This window comes from Schistocerca serialis, chromosome 5 (assembly GCF_023864345.2).
Source record: "Schistocerca serialis cubense isolate TAMUIC-IGC-003099 chromosome 5, iqSchSeri2.2, whole genome shotgun sequence".
Taxonomy (NCBI): domain Eukaryota; kingdom Metazoa; phylum Arthropoda; class Insecta; order Orthoptera; family Acrididae; genus Schistocerca; species Schistocerca serialis.
Window position 1 is genome coordinate 263,460,275 of NC_064642.1, and position 23,982 is coordinate 263,484,256.

At 39.3% G+C, this 23,982-nt stretch overlaps 1 protein-coding gene across 1 annotated transcript in view; it reads left to right on the top strand.

Moving 5' to 3' along the window:
• Positions 1-23,982, top strand: part of LOC126481889 (uncharacterized) — a 206,099-nt gene that overhangs the window by 80,809 nt on the left and 101,308 nt on the right. The window contains exon 3 of the mRNA XM_050105848.1: positions 10,592-10,777. Coding sequence (XP_049961805.1) covers positions 10,592-10,777 — 186 coding nt within the window. The remainder of the gene's footprint in view (positions 1-10,591; positions 10,778-23,982) is intronic.

Here is a 23,982-nt window from a genome sequence, read left to right on the forward strand (position 1 = left end):
TATGCGTAGTGTAGCGACCTTTGTTTAGTTTTAGCTTGATATATCACCTCTGTATCTATTATCAGTTGCTCTTTACATCCTCATGCTCCTTTGCAACAGCCTTTTTGTTCTTCATTTATAATTTTGTTCTGTGTTGTATGTGGCATTAATTTCTGTGTAATGACTGAAGTTAATATTTTGTAGATTGTTGGTAGGCATGTTATGGGACAATATTTAGCTGGGTTTGCTGTGTCTGCTTGATCTTTGGGTTTCAGATAGGTTATTCCATGTGTAAGTGTATCAGGGAATGTGTATGGGTCTGCAATGTAACTGTTAAATAATTTAGTTAGATGTGAATGTGTTGAGGTGAACTTCTTTAGCCAGAAATTTGCTATTTTATCATTTCCAGGGGCTTTCCAATTGTGCGTAGAATTAATTGCTCAGGTGACTTCATGTTGCAAAAGTATCACTTCAGGCATTTGTGGTTTCATCTTGTATGAGTCTGTTTCTGCTTGTAGCCACCGTGCATGCCTGTCATGTTGTACCGGGTTTGACCATATGTTGCTCCAGAAGTGTTCCATGTCTGTTATGTTTGTTGGATTGTCTATTTTAATGTGTGTGTTATCTATTGTTTGGTAAAATTTCTTTTGGTTTGTGTTGAATGTTTGGTTTTGTTTCCTTCTGTTTTCACTTTTTTTGTATCTTCTAAGTCGTTTGGCCAATGCTTGTAATTTCTGCTTCTTTTCATCTAGTTGCTCTATTGCTTTTTGTTGTGAGATTTTACCTAACCTTTTTCATTTTTTGTCTGATATTTCATTTCTTATAAATTGTGTTAGCTGTCCAATGTCTTTTCTCGGTTTTTCTATTCTGGTCTGTAGCCTGTGTTGCCATGCTGGTTTTGTGGGTTTCTTCTATGTGTTGGTTGGTTCTGATCTCTGCCTAGTGTGTATATTTAGTGTAGTGAGTGCTCCTACATAAACCAGTAGTTGTATTATTATTGTTATTATTATTACTATTTTATTATTATTATTATTAGTAGTAGTATTATTACCATTTTAGCACTATCCTTTCTTTCTGACACCATATATTTAAAGGGTGCTTGTTATCATGTATGCTTAGACTTTGTAATTCATATAAATGTATCTCACAATCATACAGCTCCACTCCTCATCTTTGAAACAATGAAAATTTTTGTCTTATTTATCCTAACAACAAATAATTTTATTCCTAATAAAATGCAAGTAATTAACTGAATTATTCTTCTGTGATATATCGGTACACTTTTCTCCTTAACAATACATCATACATTCATGGAATTAAATTCATTTACTGATTTACTGACCCACACTATACTAATGGCCTGACTGATTCTCTGTCAGCACCTTCCGACAACTATGTAAAATTAAATTTCATTTATATGCTCTTACAATCGTGAATATTTAGCACAATTAGAATAACATCTTAGCCATTCTTCATTGATTATCAGTCAGACAATCTACTGTGGTATACCCTCATATGAATGACATTGCATCAGACATCAATGTTCCATCAAACAGGTTTATTTTAGATGCCAGGGGGATTTCTGACATTATGGTTTATTTGCTCTTTCCTGCTGCACAGCAGTGAACTGTCACTCATTTTCACTTCTGTGCACCATTGAGTTTAGGCTTGAGATTGCATTTATTGCATTCTGCAACTTTTATTTTCAGTCAATTCTTTATCTAGGTAAATATCTGATGAACAGTTTCGCTGTTGCAAGCTCAATCAGTATCGTCCGATGAAAACATTCTATTGCTGTGACAGGGGGGAAAGCATTATAATAGCTGCATTGTCAATGAGCACGGTAGCCTATGCTATTGAGACAGTTTTTGTACAATGTTGGGGAGTTTTTCAGGGAAAGTTGTAAAATTATGACAGATTTTACAAAATTGTGTACTGAGTGATGGGGACAGATGGGGGAGGGGGAGAGAGGGGAGTTGGATAGTGTTGAGAACATATAAAAGCATGAAAGGTGCAAAAATAAGGTGTAAATATGACCAGCAACTTTTAGATGAAGTTGTTCATGGTTTTCAGTGTGGCAAATTATCATATAGAAAAGGGTGTGATCTGTTCTGCATACCTAGATTGGCCCTACAAAATAAAGTGTGGGAAATACATCCAAAAAACTGGGAGGACAGCAAGTACTAAATGAGACAAGAAGAAGATATGTTGAAGCAAGGTATCTTGGAAGGCTGCACACTGGGAATTTCCTTTCACTAAATTAGATATTACATATTTATTGAATGTCTACCTTGATAAGTATGGCCAAAAAGAAAAACAAATTTGCTAAAAATTTACCAGGGGAAGAATGGGAGGATAACCAACACTAAATGAGGAGGAAGAAGAAATTTTTAACCAGTGTATATAACATGATACTTAAAATTCATTATCTGAATCCTTATCACTTATTTGTGATGATGGACAACCTTAAAGTGTGTCAAAAGTCACTCAAACCAAATGGGAAGAATGTGAAATTTAAAAAAAAAAAATGTAAATTTTTGTCAGATTTCCCTCCATATAGTTTTATACACTGGACAGGGATTTAAAAAACACATGTGTCTGAAATCATCCTAATCTTTGCGGTGATTGTGGGCACTCTCAGACAAATACAGATGCATACAGACTTTCTGTTCTTAGGATATTTTATATGTTACACATATATCCAACCACACCTGCAACAAACAATGCAGCTGTGCAAGTTATGGTGAAAATTAGCACAAAACCATCCAAAATAATCCCACTGGATGGTACCTGTTACTTTTAGGATGCTGTTAAATCACCTTCCAGAGCCCTCTGAAGCAAAAAATTACCACACAAATATTATTTCCCTATTCATATGAGGAAATATTATAGCTTGCATGCCAATACTGGGGGCACAAATAGATACTAAATATATTTTGTCCCTATTCAGATGTTAAACTACTATTTTAATTGATAATTATGTCAGAAATTGCCCACTGCTATGAAACAGAAATCATGTTTGATGTGCCTCTGTTTCTGCAAACCACTGTAATGTGCTTTGTCATAGCTACATTTTTAGATATCGCATACTTAAGATTTATTTCCATTCATGGATGATGGATGAAAACAATAACTACTTGCATACTTGGGTTAATTTTATTTTTACAATCTCCATGAAGGGCTTTTGATAACTACAGAGTATTGATGACACTTTACAGAAAATGATAAGAGATATCTTATTAACTAACAGCAAAAATTTCTTCAGTTGTAAAATGTGTGAAATTCACATCAACTAATTCACACTAAGAATTTATATAATATGTATAAATTTTAGTCACAAACAAACAAACAAATGTAAGAATATTTTTCTTATGACAACATTCAAGGTCAACTTCATACAAGTAGATCTGCAATATGTTGATGTAAAAATGGTTGGTTTAATCTCATTCTGAAAATGTCTATTAATCCTGACATATGTCTTTTAAATTACTCAGTAATGAATAATGTCATTTTATCTATGTCTTTATATTGCTACAAATTACGAACATAATGTGAAACAAAGTTATGAGAGTACAGCCTAACCACAAACAGCAGGTTGGGGTAACGCCATCTAACTTCTATATTTAAGGGAATGTTATGCAGTCAATTTATCAAATAGAAATTATATTTAAATGTTGTTTGTTTCTTTGTTTGTTATAAGATCATATTACACCTTATGTAGGAAGAAGAAACACATGCCAGTATATTTTGAAATTCAACAGTGTCAGATTGTGGCACGTTGAAACTGAAGTTTATTGTTCCATGACCTTATGGCTTGTGTTGGTCATAATCCACTGACCATCTTGTGAATATCCAATCAGTGGGCTGTGGGCTCAGGAAAGACTGTACTCTACACCATGCAGGATTTTAATTGCTTTACATAACTAGCGCCTGACAGAATAGTCACGCTGTTCACTAGACCATGTGAGGTGATACAATTGTCTCAAACACCTTGATCTAATTAATAGGCTTGTTTGCAGGAAGACAAGTTTGCAGAAAGCACAAGGAGTGCCATAGGTTGTCAACAAGGCAATAATAGTTACATGGGAACAGAGAGAGGTGCACAGACAGAAAATCACTGAGTGACAATGTGGTGTCACCGGCAGACACCACACTTGCTAGATGATAGCCTTTAAATCGGCCGCGGTCCGTTAGTATAAGTCGGACCCGCGTGTCACCACCATCAGTGATTGCAGACCGAGCGCCACCACACGGCAGGTCTAGAGAGACTTCCTAGCACTCGCCCCAGTTGTACAACCGACTTTGCTAGCGATGGTTCACTGACAAAATACGCTCTCATTTGCCGAGACGATAGTTAGCATAGCCTTCAGCTACGTCATTTGCTATGACCTAGCAAGGCACCATTACCAGTTACTATTGATACTGTAATCATGTACCATCAAGAGCAATGCTCATCATTAACGGATTAAAGTTAAGTATTCCACCAGCTACGTCCGTTTTTCTAAAGTCTAAATTCCTTGTCCTGTTCCAGACCTCACACCAGCCTGTGTGAGCTAAAACGCGTGCCTTTTGGCTTCCTCTAGTACCCAGTGTTGGCTGCCAACTCACAACAGACAATACTGGACACGTGTGGATTCATATATTTTTTAGGTTTCACCTGTAAAAACAGAACCCTTATAGGATCGCTTTGTTATCCATCTGTTTGTCTGTCTGCCTGCAATGACCCTTTTTTCTCATGAATGGATAGACATATCAAGTTTAAATTTATGTCACATATTAAGGTCTGTATTCCCTTGCTGGTGTAAGAATTTTGATTTTCTAAGTCAACAAGTATGGCCATTTATATCACATATTTTGATACTCAAAAACTCACTCCTCAAAACCTATAGGGTACATCCCGTTGACCTGAACTCATTAAATTCTGCAAGAAACAAGCTTTTACACTATAGGTAAAGGGAAAAAATCCAAATTTGTTAATTTTTAATTATATGTGATGAAAAAATACTTTTTTGTCATTTTTTATCCATCTGTCAGTTTGTCCGTCCATCTGTCAACATCCTCATTCTACATAGCGGTTTGGAATATCAAGTTTAAATTTATGACACATACTAAGGTCTATAGTCACTTGGTGGTGGAAAAATATTGAGCTTCTCAGTCAGTTCAGTCGAAACATATAGACATTCATGTCACATATTTTCATACTCAGAAAACCACTCATCGAAACCTATATGGTACTTCCTATTGACCTGTTGTTGTTGATGTGGTCTTCAATTCATAGACTGGTTTGATGCAGCTCTCCATGTTACTCTGTCCTGTGCAAGCTCCTTCATCTCCCAGTAGCTACTGCAAACTACATCCTTCTGAATCTGTTTAGTGTATTCATCTCTTGGTCTCCCTCTATGATTTTTACCCTCCATGCTGCCCTCCAATACTAAATTGGTGATCCCTTGGTGCCTCAAAATATGTCCTACCAACCGATCCCTTCTTCTAATTAAGTTGTGCCACAAATTTCTCTTCTCCCCAATTCTATTCAATACCTCCTCATTAGTTAAGTGATCTACCCATCTAATCTTCAGCATTCTTCTGTAGCACCACATTTCACAAGCTTCTATTCTCTTCTTGTCCAAACTATTTATCGTCCATGCTTCACTTCCATATATGGCAACATTCCATACAAATACTTTCAGAAATGACTTCCTGACACTTAAATCTATACTCGATGTTACCAAATTTCTCTTCTTCAGAAACGCTTTTCTTGCCATTGACGGTCTACATTTTGTATCCTCTCTACTTCAACCACCATTAGTTATTTTGCTCCCCAAACAGCAAAACTCATTTACTACTTTAAGTGTCTCATTTCCTAATCTAATTCCCTCCGCATCACCCAATTTGATTTGACTACATTCCATTATCTTCATTTTGCTTTTGTTGATGTTCATCTTATATCCTCCTTTCAAGACACTGTCGATTCGATTCAGCTGCTCTTCCAGGTCCTTTTGCTGTCTCTGACAGAATTAAAATGTTATCGGCGAACCTCAAAGTTTTTATTTCTTCTCCATTGATTTTAATTCCTACTCTGAATTTCTCTTTTGTTTCCTTTACTGTTAGCTCAATATACAGATTGAATAACATCAGGGATAGGCTACAAACCTGTCTCACTCCCTTCCCAATCACTGCTTCCCTTTCATCTGTCATCTGGTTTCTGTACAAATTGTAAATAGCCTTTAGTTCCCTGTATTTTACCCCTGTCATCTTCAGAATTTGAAAGACAGCATTCCAGTCAATATTGTCAAATCTTTCTCTAAGTCTACAAATGCTAGAAGTGTAGGTTTGCCTTTCCTTAATCTATATACTCCTTCCAAATTTCTGCTTTCCCTTCTTTGCTTAGAACTGGGTATCTATCTGAGCTCTTGATATTCATACTAGTGGTTCTCTTTTCTCCAAAGGTCTGTTTAATTTTCCTGTAGGCAGTATCTATCTTACCCCTAGTGAGATAAGCCTCTTCATCCTTGCATTTGTCCTCTAGCTTAGCTATTTTGCACTTCCAGTTGATTTCATTTTTTAGATGTTTGTATTCCTTTTTGCCTACTTCATTCACTGCATTTTTGTATTTTATCCTTTCATCAATTAAATTCAATATCTCTTCTGTTACCCAAGGATTTCTATTAGCCCTTGTCTTTTCACCTACTTGATCCTCTGCTGACTTCACTATTTCATCTCTCAAAGCTACCCATTCTTCTTCTACTGTATCTCTTTCCCCCATTCTTGTCAATCATTCCATAATGCTCTCCCTGAAACTCTCTATGACCTCGGGTTCTGTCAGTTTATCTAGGTCCCATCCACTTAAATTCCCACCTTTTTGAAGTTTCTTCAGTTTTAATCTACAGTTCATAACCAATAGATTATGATCAGAGTCCATATCTGCCACTGGAAATGTCTTTCAATTTAAAATCGCTGTCTTACCATTATATAATCTATCTGAAACCTTCCAGTATATCCAGGCTTCTTCCATGTATACAACATTCTTTCATGATTCTTGTACCAAGTGTTAGCTGTGATTAAGTTATGCTCTGTGCAAAATTCTACCAGGCGGCTTCCTCTTTCATTCCTTGCCCCCATTCCATATTCACCTACTATGTTTCCTTCTCTTCCTTTTCCTACTATTGAATTTCAGTCACCCATGACTATTAAATTTTTGTCTCCCTTCACTACCTGAATAACTTCTTTTATCTTATCATACATTTCATCAATCTCTTTGTCATCTGTGGAGCTAGTTAGCATATGAACGTGTACTACTGTGGTAGGCATGGGCTTCGTATCTATCTTGGCCACATTAATGAATTCACTATGCTGTTTGTAGTATCTTACCTGCATTCCTGTTTTTTTTTTTTTTATTCATTATTAAACCTACTCCTGCATTACCCCTATTTGATTTTGTATTTATAACCCTGTATTCACCTGACCAGGAGTCTTGTTCCTCCTCCCACCGAACTTCACTATTCCAACTATATCTAAATTTAACCTATCCATTTCCCTTTTTAAATTTTCTACCCAACTTGCCCGATTAAGGGATCTGACATTCCATGCTCCGACCCATAGAATGCCAGTTTTCTTTCTTCTGATAACGACGTCCTCCTGAGTAGTGCCAGCCTGGAGATCCAAATGGGGGACTATTTTACCTCCAGAATATTTTACCCAAGAGGACACCATCATTATTTAACCATACAGTATAGTTGTATGCCCTCGGGAAAAATTACGGCTGTAGTTTCCCCTTGCTTTCAGCAATTCACAGTACCAGCACAGCAAGGCCGTTTTGGTTAGTGTTACAAGGCCAGATCATACAATCATCCAGACTGTTGCCCCTGCAACTACTGAAAAGGCTGCTGCCCCTCTTCAGGAACCACATGTCTGTCTGGCCTCTCAAACAGATACCCTTCTGTTGTGGTTGCACCTACAGTACGGATATCTGTATCACTGAGGAACACAAGCCTCCCCACCAACGGCAAGGTCCATGGTTTATGGGGGTTGTTGACCAAAAAACTTGAAATTTGGGAAGAAGCAAGGCTTTACAGTACAAGTAAAAGAAAAAATTCGAAAATTATTAATTTACAATAATAAAACACTAAAAAAATTTTCGTCATTTTTTAAAATAATTGTCTGTTTGTCAGTCCATCTGTTAAGAACCATTTTCCTTGGGAATAGGTTGAAGCATCAAATTCAAATTTATGTCACATATTAAGTTCTTTTGTCCCTTGCCCTTCTGAAGAAGAGAAATTTGGTAACATCGAGTATAGATTTAAGTGTCAGGAAGTCATTTCTGAAAGTATTTGTATAGAGTCTAGTATGGAAGTGAAACGTGGATGATAAATAGTTTAGACAAGAAGATAATAGAAGCTTTTGAAATGTGGTGCTACAGAAGAATGCTGAAGATTAGATGGGTAGATCACTTAACTAATGAGGAGGTACTGAATAGAATTGGGGAGAAGAGAAATTTGTGGCACAACTTAATTAGAAGGAGGGATTGGTTGGTAGGACATATTCTAAGCATAAGGGTATCACCAATTTAGTATTGGAGGGCAGTGTGGAAGGTAAAAATCATAGAGGGAGACCAAGAGATGAATACACTAAACAGATTCAGAAGGATGTAGGTTGCAGTAGGTACTGGGAGATGAAGAAGCTTGCACAGGGTAGAGTAGCATGGAGAGCTGCATCAAACCAGTCTCTGGATTGAAGACCACAACAACAACATGCATGCAAACATAAAATGTAAGTTGTAGTCATGTTTTAGAAAGTAAATAAAAAATGTTTTATTAAATCTTCTCTCTCCACATAAATAAACTGCAATCTCCTGCTTGCTTCTTCTTGGATGTCCGTTCTAATCTGAGGAGCTATTGTAGAGGTTTGGATAAGGTTTTGAAATTTTCAGACCAATCCCTTGCCAGTATCAGTATCAATAACAGGTAGAAATTGTTGAGATTTTCAACTCCCAGGATGTGAGAACTGCCAACAGCCTTGCCGCAGTGGTAACACCGGTTCCCATCAGATCACTGAAGTTAATTGCTGTCGGTCTCAGCTAGCACTTGGATGGTTGACAATCCAGTACGTTGAGCACTGTTGGCAACCAAGGTGCACTGAGCCCTTGTGAGGCAAAATGAGGAGCTACAAGATTGAGAAGTAGCAGCTCCAGTCCCGTAAACTGACATACGACCAGGAGAGTGGTGTGCTGACCACATTCCCCTCCATCTCCACATCCGGTGATTCCTGTGGGCTGAGGATGGCATGGCAGCCAGTCAGTACCACTGGGTCTGCCACTGCCTGTAGATGAGTTTATGTTTTTAGGATGTGTGAACTATAGATGTACATAATTAAGTTTATACAGAACTCTCAGTGCATGAGTCCCGCAATTTTTTTTTTTTTTCAGAAGACTCCCAGTTCTGTGTACAGGATCATCATAGTCACCCCCATGTTTGGAGGATCTGAAGAAGAACAAATGCTACCTGACTGCGTTTGTTGTAACCATAAGTGCCCAGCTCCTGACGTGATGGTATGGGGTACCAATGAGTTTTGTGGTTCTCATAGTGGGTAATTTGGACAGCAGTTGGTGTGTTAAGACCTTCAGTGTGTCCATGACATTATCTTTCACCAAATTAACACAAGACTACATGTTGTCCATGCTGTCCTGACCCACCTACACACAGAGGATGTTCATCTATAGCCTTGGCCAGCACATTCACCAGATCTCTTAACCATGAACATCTTCTCATCAATTGCTGAAGGACTGCTTGCTATTATTCAGCAGTCACTGTGATAGATGAACTCTGGTATAGAGCTAAAGCAGCCTAAAGAGATAAACCTTTATCCATCATTTAAGCTCAGTTTGATTCAATATCCTGCTAGACCGGAGCAGTTGTTTTCACCAGGGGTATCAGATCTAAATTATGGATCCTGTAGATCCCCATATCACCTACAAATTTAATCATGTGTTCTTTATACAACATTTATATGCACTATAAGTAAAATTTTATTCTTTATTTTTATTTGTAGTTTTGCAATTTTAATGACTAGCATTGCACATTATTTACAGCTGTCGTTATTGTGACAGGATATTTTATATAAAAATAGATTCCAGTATGCCCATATGGCATATTGCATCTATACTCACTCTTACAGGAAAACATATCTTTCTATTTAATTACCAAAGAATAGATTTCCAAAGAAATAAATTCATTTTGCCACATATTTTGTCTGTTTCACTATGCTCTATTATGGGGCAATATTTGCACTTTGGTCTCACTGAGTGTGAAATGGATTTATTTTTATTATGAATAAGTTGGATGAATCTAGATGTATCAGCAGGGAACAATTTTAACAGACAAAAAATAAACCAAGAAAAAAGTGAATGAAAACAGTTCAAACTTTTTCATGGATTATACATTACCCTGACCTTAATAAAGCCTCTTTACTGCTGAGGTGAGAATGTCTCAAAATGCAAATGAGCCATTGTACCCACAACAAGGATACATGCAGAAAGAATTTCTTTATGATTTTTACAAGTCATTGAAGTTATTGTTTATTTTAGAGTGTTTAAAATTTTGTATATTTATTGTGAAAGGTGCAGCACCTTCGATCAGAGTTGTCAGCATCCAATCAGCAAGTACAGAGCCTCAAACAACAGCTGCATAGTGCACAGTATTTGCAAGACCAGTTGCAGCGCCAAGTTGTGGATGCTCAAACTTGGGCCACTACATTGGAAGCTGTGTTGGACACTGCAGCAACTGAAATCAAGAATGCTATTATGGTAAAGTGATGGTTACCCAACAGTGTGGTAAATTAATTTTTAAATTTGAAAGGATAAAGTTTTTTGTCATAAATTTTGGGTATATTCAATTATTAAAATTTCCTATCTCACTCTGATCTCTGAAAGCCATTATAAAGTAGACAGAGAGTGATAAAACTTCTGGTTTATCAATAAAATACATTGAACCATGATATAAGAGGCCAGAAAATTTTAATAAGTGCAATAATTCCTGTTTTATAGCGATTAGATCATTGTGATACCCTTAAACTCAATTAAAGTGATGCTTTAGAAACAGCTATTATCAGTTTTGTAATTATCAGTATTAAACTTAAGTTACTTTGCAACTACAATAGTATTAAGAGACTTACACCTAGTAAAATGGAAAATTTGAATAGATTAACAGCAATAAGAAAAGGACAGATTGCTATTCACCCCATTAAGGAAACACTGACTGGCAGACAAGGACACTGACGAAATTGGAATTCAGGAAGGGGTTTGGGGAGGGGAGAGGGAGGGATAATAGCATAGGTATTGGAGAGGAGTGTGCAGGGACATGGTGCAGTCAGGATAGTGCTGGGACAGAGGAGAAAAGTACAGAAGAGGAAAGGACTATGTGAGTGCATTAGCGGCATAGAAGGTATATGTAGTGCTAGAATGGGAGCAAGAAGGGGTTAGGCGGGTGGAGGACAAGGAATAGTGAATGCTGAGGCCAGTAGTGGGAGGGGGGGCATTGTGAAGTAGTAATAGATGTGCAGCACATCATGCTATGTGGCATGCTCAGCAACTGGGTGGTCCCTCTGTCTCTTGGCCACAGTTTGACAATGAGTATCCAACAATGGCCATCCATGTGGACAGGCAGCTTGTTAGCTGTCATGCCCAGGTAGAATGCAGGTCAGTGATTGCAAATGATTGCATAGATTACATGGCTGCTTTCACAGATGGCCCTGCCTTTGGCAGGATACAAGATGCCTGTGGCAGGACTGGAACAGCTGCTAGGTGGAGGATGTGTGGGACAGGCCTTGCATCTAGGTCTGTCACAGAGATACGAACCTTAAGACAAGGGATTAGGAGCAGGGTTGGAATAGGGGTGGACAAGGGCAATGTGTACTTCAGGAGAATAGTAGGGAGGATATTTCTCATATCCAGGTACAAAGAGGGGTAGTCAAAATAGCAGTGGAGAATGTGATTTGGTTGTTCTATCCCTGGGTGGCACTGAGTCATGAGAGAAATAGTCTTTATGGCCATACCATGGCTAAGTGGTGGATGGTAGATGACTGGTGAGAAAAGGCATCGGAGTTCTGTTTCTGGACAACGATGGGAGGGCAGTTTAAGTCTGTTAATGCCTCATTCAGACCCCTGGCATATTTGCAGAGAGACTGGTTGTCTCTACAGGTGACAGCCACACGGCTAGTACAATACTGGGAGGGTAATTTCAATCTGTGAAAGCCTCATTAAGACCACTGGCATATTTACAGAGGGACTGCTTGTCTCTACAGATGTGACAACACAGGTGGCTAGGTTGGATGGAAGAAACTTCTTCGTATGGAATGAGTGGCAGCAGTGAAGTGGAGGAGCTGTTGGTGGTTTTTATGTTCGATGTGGACAGAGGTAGTGATGTAGCCATCCTCAAGATGGACGTCAACATCAACAAAAGGGGCTTGTTGGTCTGTGGAGGACCAAGTGAAGCAGACGGAGAAGTGGGTATTGTGTTTCTGGAGGAAATGGATGGTGTGTTGTTACCCTTGGTCTGGGTCCTGAAGATGTCATCAATTAACCTGAACCATGTGCGGTGTTTGGGATTCTTTGTGGTTAGGAACAATTCCTCAAGATATCCCATAAATAGCCCGGCAAAGGATGATGCCATGTAGGCATCCCATTACTGTATCAGGGGTTTGTTTGTAGATGATACCCTGTATAGAGAAATGACTGCTGGTGAGGATATAGTTGGCCATGATTACCAGGAAGGAAATTGTAGGTCTGGAGTCAGACATTAGGAAAGGTATTGTTCAGTAGTGGCAAGGCTGTGGATGTTGGGGATACTGTAGAGGGGAGGAGTCATTGGCAGTGATGAGCAAGATTCCAGGCAGTGAAGGAACAGGAACTGTGGAGAGTCGAAGGAGGAAATGGTTGGTGTCTTTTATACAAGAGGGTAAGTTACAGACTGAAGTCGCTGGCCCTTAAATGAACTTTAGGAAGCTTTAGAAATTAGGAGTGTTGGGGGTGGTGGGCTAAGAAGAGAGGAGGGGAGGGCTTCTGGGATGGATCTAAGGATTTGAGGAGGGATTGGAAAATCTGCTGGATTTCTGGAATAGGTTCACTGTGGCAATACCCTGGACAACCTCCAATGGTATAATCATTTGGATTGGCCTGGTAATCTCTCTTCACTCTGGAGTGCTCAGAATAACAGTCAAATAAACTCTTTCCTGGCCAGTTTGTAAATCCTTTGCCTTTGCTCTTTTTCATAGACTTCAGTGCAAGACTTCTATCTAAAAAAGCATGATATCTTCAATTCTAATCTTCTGGTTGTCACTGATATTCTGGACTTGTCTTCTGTTAGTTTCTGCTGGGGCTTGAATCTTTTTAATAAGTCATTTAGCTCAGTCCAATTTGGTAAAGTTGTAAGTCTCATGCATACCAGGAAGTCAGCTGGTGTGAGCACTTCATCATTGGTCTAGGAGATAGGTCTCAAGCTGACTGCAGCTTCAGTGCCTACAAGAACAGTTTGAAGTCCCTCATCATATTGACTGCTTTGCCCAAGTACTGTATGAAGGTATTGTTTTACCAAACCAATGATTCTTTCCCACCATCCTCTCCACCAAGCCACATGTGGGGCAATTAACCTTCAAATGTTGATATCTGCTAGTATCCATGATAGGACTATAAAGGAGTCAGTCCAAAGCATCATATTTTCAGTGCCACAGCTGATATCATTGCAGCAATAATGCAACAGCCTGATCCGCAACATTGTACTTAGCAACTCAAAATGTGAGACTGTTACTCTCTTGATGTATGCTAAACTGTTTTCACTACAAATTAGGTATGAATAAGTGTTCCCATGGTCCATACACATTTAATACAAAGTGAAACATTGCAAAAAAAATGTGAGTTCATGAGTTTCTGTTCTCAGAGGTTGAGATTCATCTGGATATAGATATATTAGATAGAAGAATTGCAAAAAAATGTGAGCTCATGAGTTTCTATTCTCAGAGGTTGAGGTTCATCTGGATATGGATATATTACATAGATCAAGAATAAATGGCCACGTATGACATTTTGAGCCAACCCAGCCCAATCCCAGAAGCCAAGTAGATCGAAGAAGCCTGCAGTAGCTCATAACAAATTTCTTTTGGTTGACATCATCTATAATGTTTTTCCAGTAATAACTGTTTGTGGTAAATAAACAGTTGTTGTGTCTCTTAATGCACTAGTACTGTAGCATTCATTTTTATGTCTTGTCATTGGGTTCACCTTTGAGATAGCCTTGAAGAAAGACATTCTTATTAACACTGGACAACAAGTGCTTGCTATCCATTGAGCTTTCAAATTGTTCTGGAAATGTAGGCTAGCTTTCCATGTGTCTCCAGGAAAGGACTCTAATTTAGTGGATGATAATCTGACTGTCATAGTAACTGCTTTGGAGGAGGGACCACATTATTTGTGCTTGAAGATAACATTGATTCTGAGAATCTCTTTTTGATACCAAGAGACATGATGATAGGGTTGTGCTTCACTTTATAATATAATCTTCACATACAATTGTATCAATACAGGTCTATTTAAAAAGAAGGGACAGATTTCAGACATTTATCGCTTCCAAACTACAAAAAACAGAAACACAATTCCAACGTTCATGAAAAGAGAAAAGTTCAAATTTTTATGCATCAATATGAGCACCATACATTACTCAGCAAATATGAAAACAGAGATGCATTTCCTGCCATACACATGAAGCAGCTGGTCTCTCATCATCGAATTCACAGCTTTGACAATGCTGTGTCACAGACATTCAAGAGTGTCATGCATAGTGGGAATAAAAACACGGTCTTTTACATAACCTCACAGATACAGGTCACAAGGTGTGAGGTCTGGAGACCTGGGAGGTCACTGGCAATAAAGTTCATGTTCTGCTCCGCCTCTGGTGTCATCCAGGTAATGTTGGATGTGCTTAGTGAATTTCTCATGCATTAATTTATAATCCATAGTGAGGCCTAGAAACATGGTGCCCCATTCTTTGAAAGAATGCCTTTGTTTCCTATAAGCTAGCAGAAACTATGGTGTGCAGCTACTCTGAAAATTTGTCATTAATTTCTGGATAATGTATGAAATTTCAGTAGTCCATTTAATCTCATCGGTTCAAAATACTATGCTGGTTCTCTATTATGTGAGACAAATAATGTTCTAATTCACCATCTACTGTGTTCTCTGGGGATGCCTATTTTTGTGGTACCACTGATGTCTGTGAAGCAAGCACTGTTCCTGCTTCACATCAGGTATGCCTTCTAGAATTATAACTACAGAAATGATAATAGTAACTTTTCCAATGATACACTCTGTTGAAAGAATACAAGTACCCAACCTATAGTTTGATGTGCATGGCACATTAAGAAGAGTCCTGTCTAGAGGCTAAAGTCCAAATGTACAGTGCAGTCTCTCTCTTGTTGTCACTGCTGAAGAGTATCCACTTCAGTCTGATGCACAATATACTGGATCTGCCATGGTCAGTGACAGACTAACTCAAAGACTCAAGTTGAATTCCTGTACTGCGATAAGGTCCACTCTAGGATGACCAACTTAATGAATTGTAACTGTGAACTCCAAAGTAAAAAGTGCAAGCTAAGGCATGGGACACAACTTAAGTAGTAGTGCAGAGTAATACAGTGTCTCCATGCTACTGGCTGCTGAGTAGAGTGGCACTATGCCTCTGCTCCATTGGCTGCTATGCAGAGTGATTTCCTGCCACTGCTCTGTCAGCTGCACATGATATACAACAAAGTCCATCATCTTTGGTACTGCTGTGGACAGCTGCTGGAAATCCAATGTGTTGTCTTCACCTGATATTTATACTGTCCTGGTCACAACCCTTGTGTGAAGGGTGGACTAGATGACAGGGATAGTGGTGTGGGTCACAACAGTTCTCAAAATGTTCCTTCCCACGAATTGCTGTAGTCTATACTGACTCCAACTCAATGGTATTGAGGTGTTCTACTTGTACAATTGAATATGGTCTTTTAAATATGTGTTTAAATTTTTTTCTTTACATGTCTATTTTCTTTGACCTAGCATGTCTTCGTACTAACACAAGCTCATTTACTCTGTATACTACTGTGAGCGTAAGAAGATCATATGTTGTTTCCCTTCCCATGCCTTCTTCATCAGATTGTCTGTACCCATCTTTATTTTCCCTTCTCATAGCAAGTTTTCATTAGACAGGGTGGCACAGATGAAAGTAGTCCATGCAAGTATACAAAAAATACAGATAAAATACAGAAACAGAGAGCTGAAATGGATTTACCATTCATTTACAATGAAAAATACAGGTAGAGAAGATGCTGAAGTGACCCCTTGCAACATCAACATACAGCTGCACATCCTGCACATGTCTAAGCATATTCAGATACACCGAGCATAAATTCAGATGTTGATGGCAGGAACTTCATGCTGAACTTGTCTTTCAGTTCCTGTATTGTTTGTGAATCTGTTTCATAGACCTTGCTCTTCAAGTGTCGCCACAGGAAAAAAAATCACATGTTGTTGGATCCACTGAATGTGGTGGCCATAAATATTTGCTGACAGGTTGATTTCTCAGTGGAGACATCAAGGACTCGTTCCAGGGATATGTTAGACATTAGGCATGTTACCCCATCTTGCAAAAAATGGTTCAAATGGCTCTGAGCACTATGGGACTTAACATCTATGGTCATCAGTCCCCTAGAACTTAGAACTACTTAAACCTAACTAACTTAAGGACATCACACAACACCCAGTCATCATGAGGCAGAGAAAATCCCTGACCCCGCCGGGAATCGAACCCGGGAACCCTGGCGCGGGAAGCGAGAACGCTACCGCATGACCATGAGCTGCAGACCCCATCTTGCAGGAAGAAGCAGTATTGTCTTTCATATTCAGTGAGTTGAGCATAAAATGCTTTGAAAATTTCCATATATGCAACCGTGTTGAGGGTAGTGTCAAAATATTTTCAATGATGTGTGTTCCTGTTATGTAACACCAAATGCTGATTCTTTCATTGTGGAGTGGATGCTGACACATAATGTTGAGGTTCTCTATTGCTCAGTACCTCATGTTCTGTGAATTAAGAAAGATGAGGCCATGAATCATCACTCATGATGTAATGGAAATGATCTAACAAACCATAATTAATTGGATGGATAAAAATTCTACTCACCAAGCGGTGGCAGAACACACAGATAGAAGACTGTTGTGATTGGCAAGTTTTGGGAGCCAGTGGCTTCTTCTTCAGGTAGAAGGGTTGAAGGGGAAGGCAGAAAGGTGAATGAAAAGGACTGGAGAGGTCTAGAAAAAGGGGTAGATTTTGGGAAAGTCACCCAGAACTGCAGGTATTGGGAGACTTACTGTGTACTCTGGGGATGGCGCCGCTTGATGAGCAGTTTTTTTATCTATCCAAATAAATAATTTTATCAATAATTGATTGTTTTGTTGTTATATTAAACCATCATTGCTGTTATTCAAAAGCCATGTGCAGTAATCTACATACTTCTGACTGTCATCCTCCAGTAATTGCAGCACAGCTGACACGTGATATGGCTACAAATTAAGACTTTTCAATATCTGCTGGCAACTCCTCCTACTTATATGTGCCTGTTGGGTCAATTTATGTGTAGACTTCTTTGGGCTCTGAATAATTCTTCAGTGGATATCTGCAATAACTTCTGGCATGCAAACTGAAGGAATTCTTCATCATTTTACATTTTGCACAGATCTGTAGGTGCACCAGTTTTTATACAGACTCTGTATTGCTATCTTTGCTGACAGTCCTCTATCCGGATACTTGACCCCATATATAGTTTGTGCCTTTCCTTAACAAACCTGTTTTCACAATGCTTCCACAATTTCAATTATGTCTTCATCGAGAGTTATTGTGTAAACTACACAGAGAAGTCTAACTTTACTGGAGAAATAAACTGAAATATTGACAAAAAATGCTAACAATTGATTTGTATAAAGTGTCCTTTGTTATAGCTGTTTATTTTATTCCAGAAGCCAAAATATTGCATTTGCATTCAAAGGGGAGGTGGGCTAACTGTGCTACCCTGAAAATGGTTCTTGGCTCTCATTTCATCAATATTTCAACTGGTCTGAAACCAGGTGACCCATGAGACATATTAATTATTACCTCTTTGAACTGCTGAATACAGTATCATCAGCTCACATGTTTGCAGTTGCAATATGTGGTGGCACATATAATTCTGCTCTAAACTCTTTCCCATGGGTTGGATGCTGGTCTCTACCTCAGAATGTATATGGGCTCTTCTGCATTTCTATCCAGCATGTTTTTTCATATCTTTGACATGAATTGTGTATCACTGTCACTTAATATTCTCAAGTTTACGTTCTTTCTTAAAATAATCTATTTCCTTTCTCTCTGTAAGTGCTCTGCCCCTTGCTTGACTTAATGGGTAAAATTTCAGACTCATTAACAATACCTCAATGGCTACTATAACTTGTATGGATCTGCCTGTTGATGTTGTCAATGGACCTCATTGATCCACTGCTACCATTTCTTCCAATCCTGTAGGTATTATGTTGTGCATATAACCCTTTTGCTTGATTGCAGTAGGTTTTAAGCACCTTCCATACTTTCTGGGCCTTATTGTTAAAGATACCATACTTTTTTTTTTTTTGCACCATAATGGGTGTTACTCTGATGCATGTATGATATATGCTTCTGTACCAAATGGCCCAGTATATACAACTTTTCTTGCTCCAGACAGTCATATGTTATTCAAGCAATCCAACACACATTCATTTGCACCCTGTCTGTGATTAATGTATTTCAGCAACTTAAGCATGAAGTTTTTTATGTTCCATGCCTTGCATGTATGTTTGTACTTGTGGTTAAACACCCCCCCCCCCCCCCCCCCCAAGAACTATTGGTATTCTAGATAGTTCATTAGGTATAGTATTCTCTGAGCCTTGTATGTAAAAAGTGTGGAAACCAAGGTCCTGAAATGTAAGCATCCCATGAGTCAAACAGTTGTGATGTAATTCACTACTCATAATAATAGTTAAAGTTTTGAATTGGTAAATACTTTAGTTCTTCCCACCACCAGGTCGTACTTGAATTTCAAGAAACTGAATCCTGTCACCAATGCTTCTTTTTCAGTGATGGAATATTTACTCTCCCATTTTCATTGTGCAGTGGCAAAGGCTATTGTTTTGACCATGTTTCCCTGCTCTTTTTCTTGAAATTGATAGAGATTAACACCAAGCCCAAAATCTGAGCAGTCACTGCCCAAAAAAAATTCTTTTAGGTCTGGATGGGATAGGATGACTATGATGCTCAATTTCTGTTTGATTTCATCAAATCTTTTCTTACATTCTACTATCCATTTCCAAAGGATTTGTTTTCATAGTACTTTTTGTAAGGTCTTATTATTTAACCCCTCATTCCTGTAAAAGATCTCCAGAAGTTTCACAGGTCTAAAAATGAGTGCAATGGTTTCCATTAAATTGCTTTCAATTTGTCCAGGTCAGGTGCAGTACTCTCCCATTCTATAATGTGGCCAAAAAAATTACACTCCTTCTACTGCATTCAGACTGCTGTAGGTTCACAGTCAATGTGGCCTCCTTAAAATGATCTAATACTTCCATGATCAGTTCTAAGTCTCCCTTCATTCTTGGAGTAACTGACATGGTGCCTATCAATAACGTAATTTTACTAAATAAATGATTCTCTGAAACAATATCTAGGGTATGGATGAAAGTGGTTGCACATATATTCAGTCGGAATTGTACCATCTTATATTGGTAGCAAATACCTGCATAGAGGAATGTCTTGTATTGTTAAGGTTCTTCATACATTTAGATTTGATGGTAACCTGCCTTTAAGTTCAGGCCGCTAAATAGTTTAGTGCCATTAAATTTCTGCAGGATCTTCTCTAAATTTTCTGAGTGGTCCAATTCCAGTTTTAAAATATGGTTAACTTTCCCAGAATCTAACATAATTTTCACTTCTCTGTTACTTTTGTCCAACATAAATAATGGGCTATTATGTGATGTTCAAAGCTTTCCCGGCGTATTGATTGTTCCATAAAAACACGGGAGAACTGCCGGATATCAGTAACTATCTGCCACGATATTTCAGCGCAGAGTCTTCTGGCCATCTTCAGGTGAATGCCACTGTAGTAGTACTGGCGAGTACGCGCTGAGCTCCGCTATTTAAAGCCTTCTGAGATGACATTGCACATGCGCTGCTCAATGTGCGCGTTCATAACGGCTCCGTGAGCTGCCCTCGTGCTCTCCACTGTGAAAGCCTGGCGTATCGGTGTCAGGTCGATTTCCATCTTTATGCAGATAACTACATCGACTACAAAGTGTCTCTATAACAGGATTCCAAGCAGAGTTCAGCTGATAACCGCTATCTCGATTGATGAGAGTCTCATTGTCAGACAATCTTATTTCCACAGATTCATTTATAATCAAGCTCCAAAAGTTTGATGTATGGGCCAAAATTTTTGTGTCATCGTAATTCATGGAATGGTCTGTGGAAATACAATGTTCGGCGATTACAGACTTGGTGGGTTGGAGAAGGCAAGTATGCCGTTGGTGTTCCACAATGCGTTCCTGCACAGTTCGTGTTGTTTGCCCTATATATGATTTGCCGCATTCACACGGAATTTTGTAAACACCTGGTTTACGCAGGCCCAGGTCGTCCTTAACGGATCCCACTAGTGATGAAATTTTGGAAGGAGGATGAAAGATGACTCTCACTTGATACTTTCTCAATATTCTGCCTATCTGTGAAGAAATATTCCCAATAAATGGTAGATAAACAGTCGACCTGAAGGCCTCTTCCTCTTCCTTGTTCCGTCGTTTGTAGGTCTTCATCACTATGTTCACTTGCCTAGGTGAAAAGCCATTGTTCAAAAATACGTTTTGCAGGTGTTCCAGTTCCGCTTGAAGACTGTCGGCGTCAGAGATAGTATGGGCATGGTGGACCAAGGTTTTGAGAATACCCATTGTTTGTGCTGGATGGTGACAACTAGTAGCTTGTAGATACAGGTCTGTACCATCTCTCTCTATCTCCATGGTAAACTTTATGTTTTCATGTATGGAGTTCATGTGATGTAAAAATTCTTGGAGACGGTCCAGACCATGAGGCCACACTATAAAAGTGTCGTCAATGTACTGCCAAAATACTGTCGGTTTAAAAGTGGCAGAGTCGAGTGCTCTCTCCTCAAAATCCTCCATAAAAAGATTGGCCACCAGGGGAGACAAAGGACTCCCCATGGCGACACCATCAGATTGTTCGTAAAATTCGTTGTTAAATATAAAGTATGTAGAGGAGAGAGTGTGCTCAAACAACGCAGTAATGTCTGCATCAAACATATTGCCAATGAGGTGTAGTGAGTCCACCAGAGGCACCTTTGTGAACAGTGAAACCACATCAAAACTGACCAATAAATCACTACTTTGCAGTTGTAGTGACTGAAGTCGGCTGATAAAATCACCAGAATTCTTTATGTGATGTGCACACTTGCCTATCATTGGTTTGAGCAAAGATGCCAAGAATTTTGGTAGGTCGTAGGTGGCTGCTCCAAAGTTACTCACAATTGGACGTCATGGCACATTTTCCTTGTGGATCTTAGGCAGTCCATATAGCCTAGGTGGAACTGAACTGTTTGGTTTCAGTCTCTTGATGACCTCCTTCGGTAGAGAACTATTTGATAAAAGTTCTGCTGTTTTTCACACCACTCGGCTCGTGGGATCCTTATCGATTTTGCGATACGTTGAATCACATAATAAAACATTGATCTTATTAATATAGTCATCCCTTGGTATGAGGACAGTAGCGTTTCCTTTGTCAGATTTTAAGACTACTGTATCCACATCTGCTCGTAAGTTACGGAGGGCTATCCTCTCCATGGGCAAGATGTTATTCTTCATTGGTGCACCCCTGGTCAATACACGGCAAGACTCTTGACGAACTTCCTCTGCTTCATCTGTATCAAGACGGCGTACAGCTTCTTCGATGGCACTGATGAAATCCACTAGTGGCAGTGAAACAGGTGTGGGAGCAAAATTCAGTCCTTTTGCTAGCACAGACACAGTCGCGTCATCTAAAGTTTTCTCTGTCAAATTAACAACAGATCGTCGAGTTGGAACTTCCTGCTGCATCTGTTTAGAAAGTCTGTCAATCTTGGCAGTTTGCCTCGTCACAGCTTTATCATGGCTCCAGTTTGCTTTAGCCCATGTCACACCATCCACCCGGTCCCACAACAGAGAAGATAGTCTTGCTGCCAATTCCAAATGTATGTGGAACATGTCCTTTGATACAGAATCCAATTCACGCCGAGTAAAACGAATCCTTTCTCTCACCAAAGCCCTGCTTGCTTTCTGTTTGATGTTATTTGCAGCAGTGGTATTTATGAAATGCACAATTTTGGCAAACGTTGGAATAATGCCCTTGTCTCTGCAACTTAATAAGAATATCAACGAGCTCAGCAGCCTCGCTCTTCTTTCATGTTACTTGTCGAATCTTCGAATACATTCCATCACTTCCTCCCCATAGGGTTGCTTGATGTGATGTTTAAAACTTTCCCGGCGTATTGCTTGTTCCATAAAAACATGGGAGAACTGCCGGATATCAGTAACTTCCTGCCATGATATTTCGGCGCAGAGTCTTCTGGCCATCTTCAGGTGAATGCCACTGTAGTAGTACTGGCGAGTACGCACTGAGCTCCGCTATTTAAAGCCTTCTGAGGTGACATTGCGCATGCGCTGCTCAACGTGCGCGTTCATAACAGCTCCGTGAGCTGCCCCTCGCACTCTCCACTGTGAAAGCCTGGCGTATCGGTGTCAGGTCGATTTCCATCTTTATGCAGATAACTACGCTGACTACAAAGTTTCTCTATAACAGGATTCCAAGCAGAGTTCAGCTGATAACCGCTATCTCGAATGATGAGAGTCTCATTGTCAGACAATCTTCTTTCCACAGATTCATTGATAATCGAGCTCCAAAAGTTTGATGTATGGGCCAAAATTTTTGTGTCATCGTAATTCATGGAATGGTCTGTGGAAATACAATGTTCGGCGATTGCGGACTTGGTGGGTTGGAGAAGGCGAGTATGCCGTTGGTGTTCCACAATGCGTTCCTGCACAGTTCGTGTTGTTTGCCCTATATATGATTTGCCGCATTCACACAGAATTTTGTAAACATCTGGTTTACACAGGCCCAGGTCGTCTTTAATGGATCCCACTAGTGATGAAATTTTGGAAGGAGGGCGAAAGATGACTCTCACTTGATACTTTCTCAATATTCTGCCTATCTGTGAAGAAATATTCCCAATAAATGGTAGATAAACAGTCGACCTGAAGGCCTCATCCTCTCATCAATTGAGATAGCGGTTATCAGCTGAACTCTGCTTGGAATCCTGATATAGAGACACTTTGTAGTCGACGTAGTTATCTGCATAAAGATGGAAATCGACCTGACACCGATACGCCAGGCTTTCACAGTGGAGAGCGTGAGGGGCAGCTCACGCACGCTGAGCAGCGCATGCGCAATGTCACCTCAGAAGGCTTTAAATAGCGGAGATCAGTGCATACTCGCCAGTACTACTACAGTGGCATTCACCTGAAGATGGCCAGAAGACTCTGCGGCGAAATATCGTGGCAGGAAGTTACTGATATCCAGCAGTTCTCCCGTGTTTTTATGGAACAATGGGCTATTATATTGGCTAGTCAACTTTTTTTTTGACTCAGTTGAGGTATCCATTGTATTTCTCCTTTTTCCAGCTTCATGAAGTTTGACTGCTGTGCTTTTATTCTGATTTTATTTGGTGGTGCCTTTATTATGCCCAGATTTCTGGAAAAGACTTACTTCCTTATACTTGATTTTTAGGCTGGATAATTTATTTTTATTCTGCTGCCTGCATTTTCCATTCTTCCAGTTTTCTGCGTAATTTTCTTTCCATCAGTTATCTATTCTTCTATATGCTATTTGA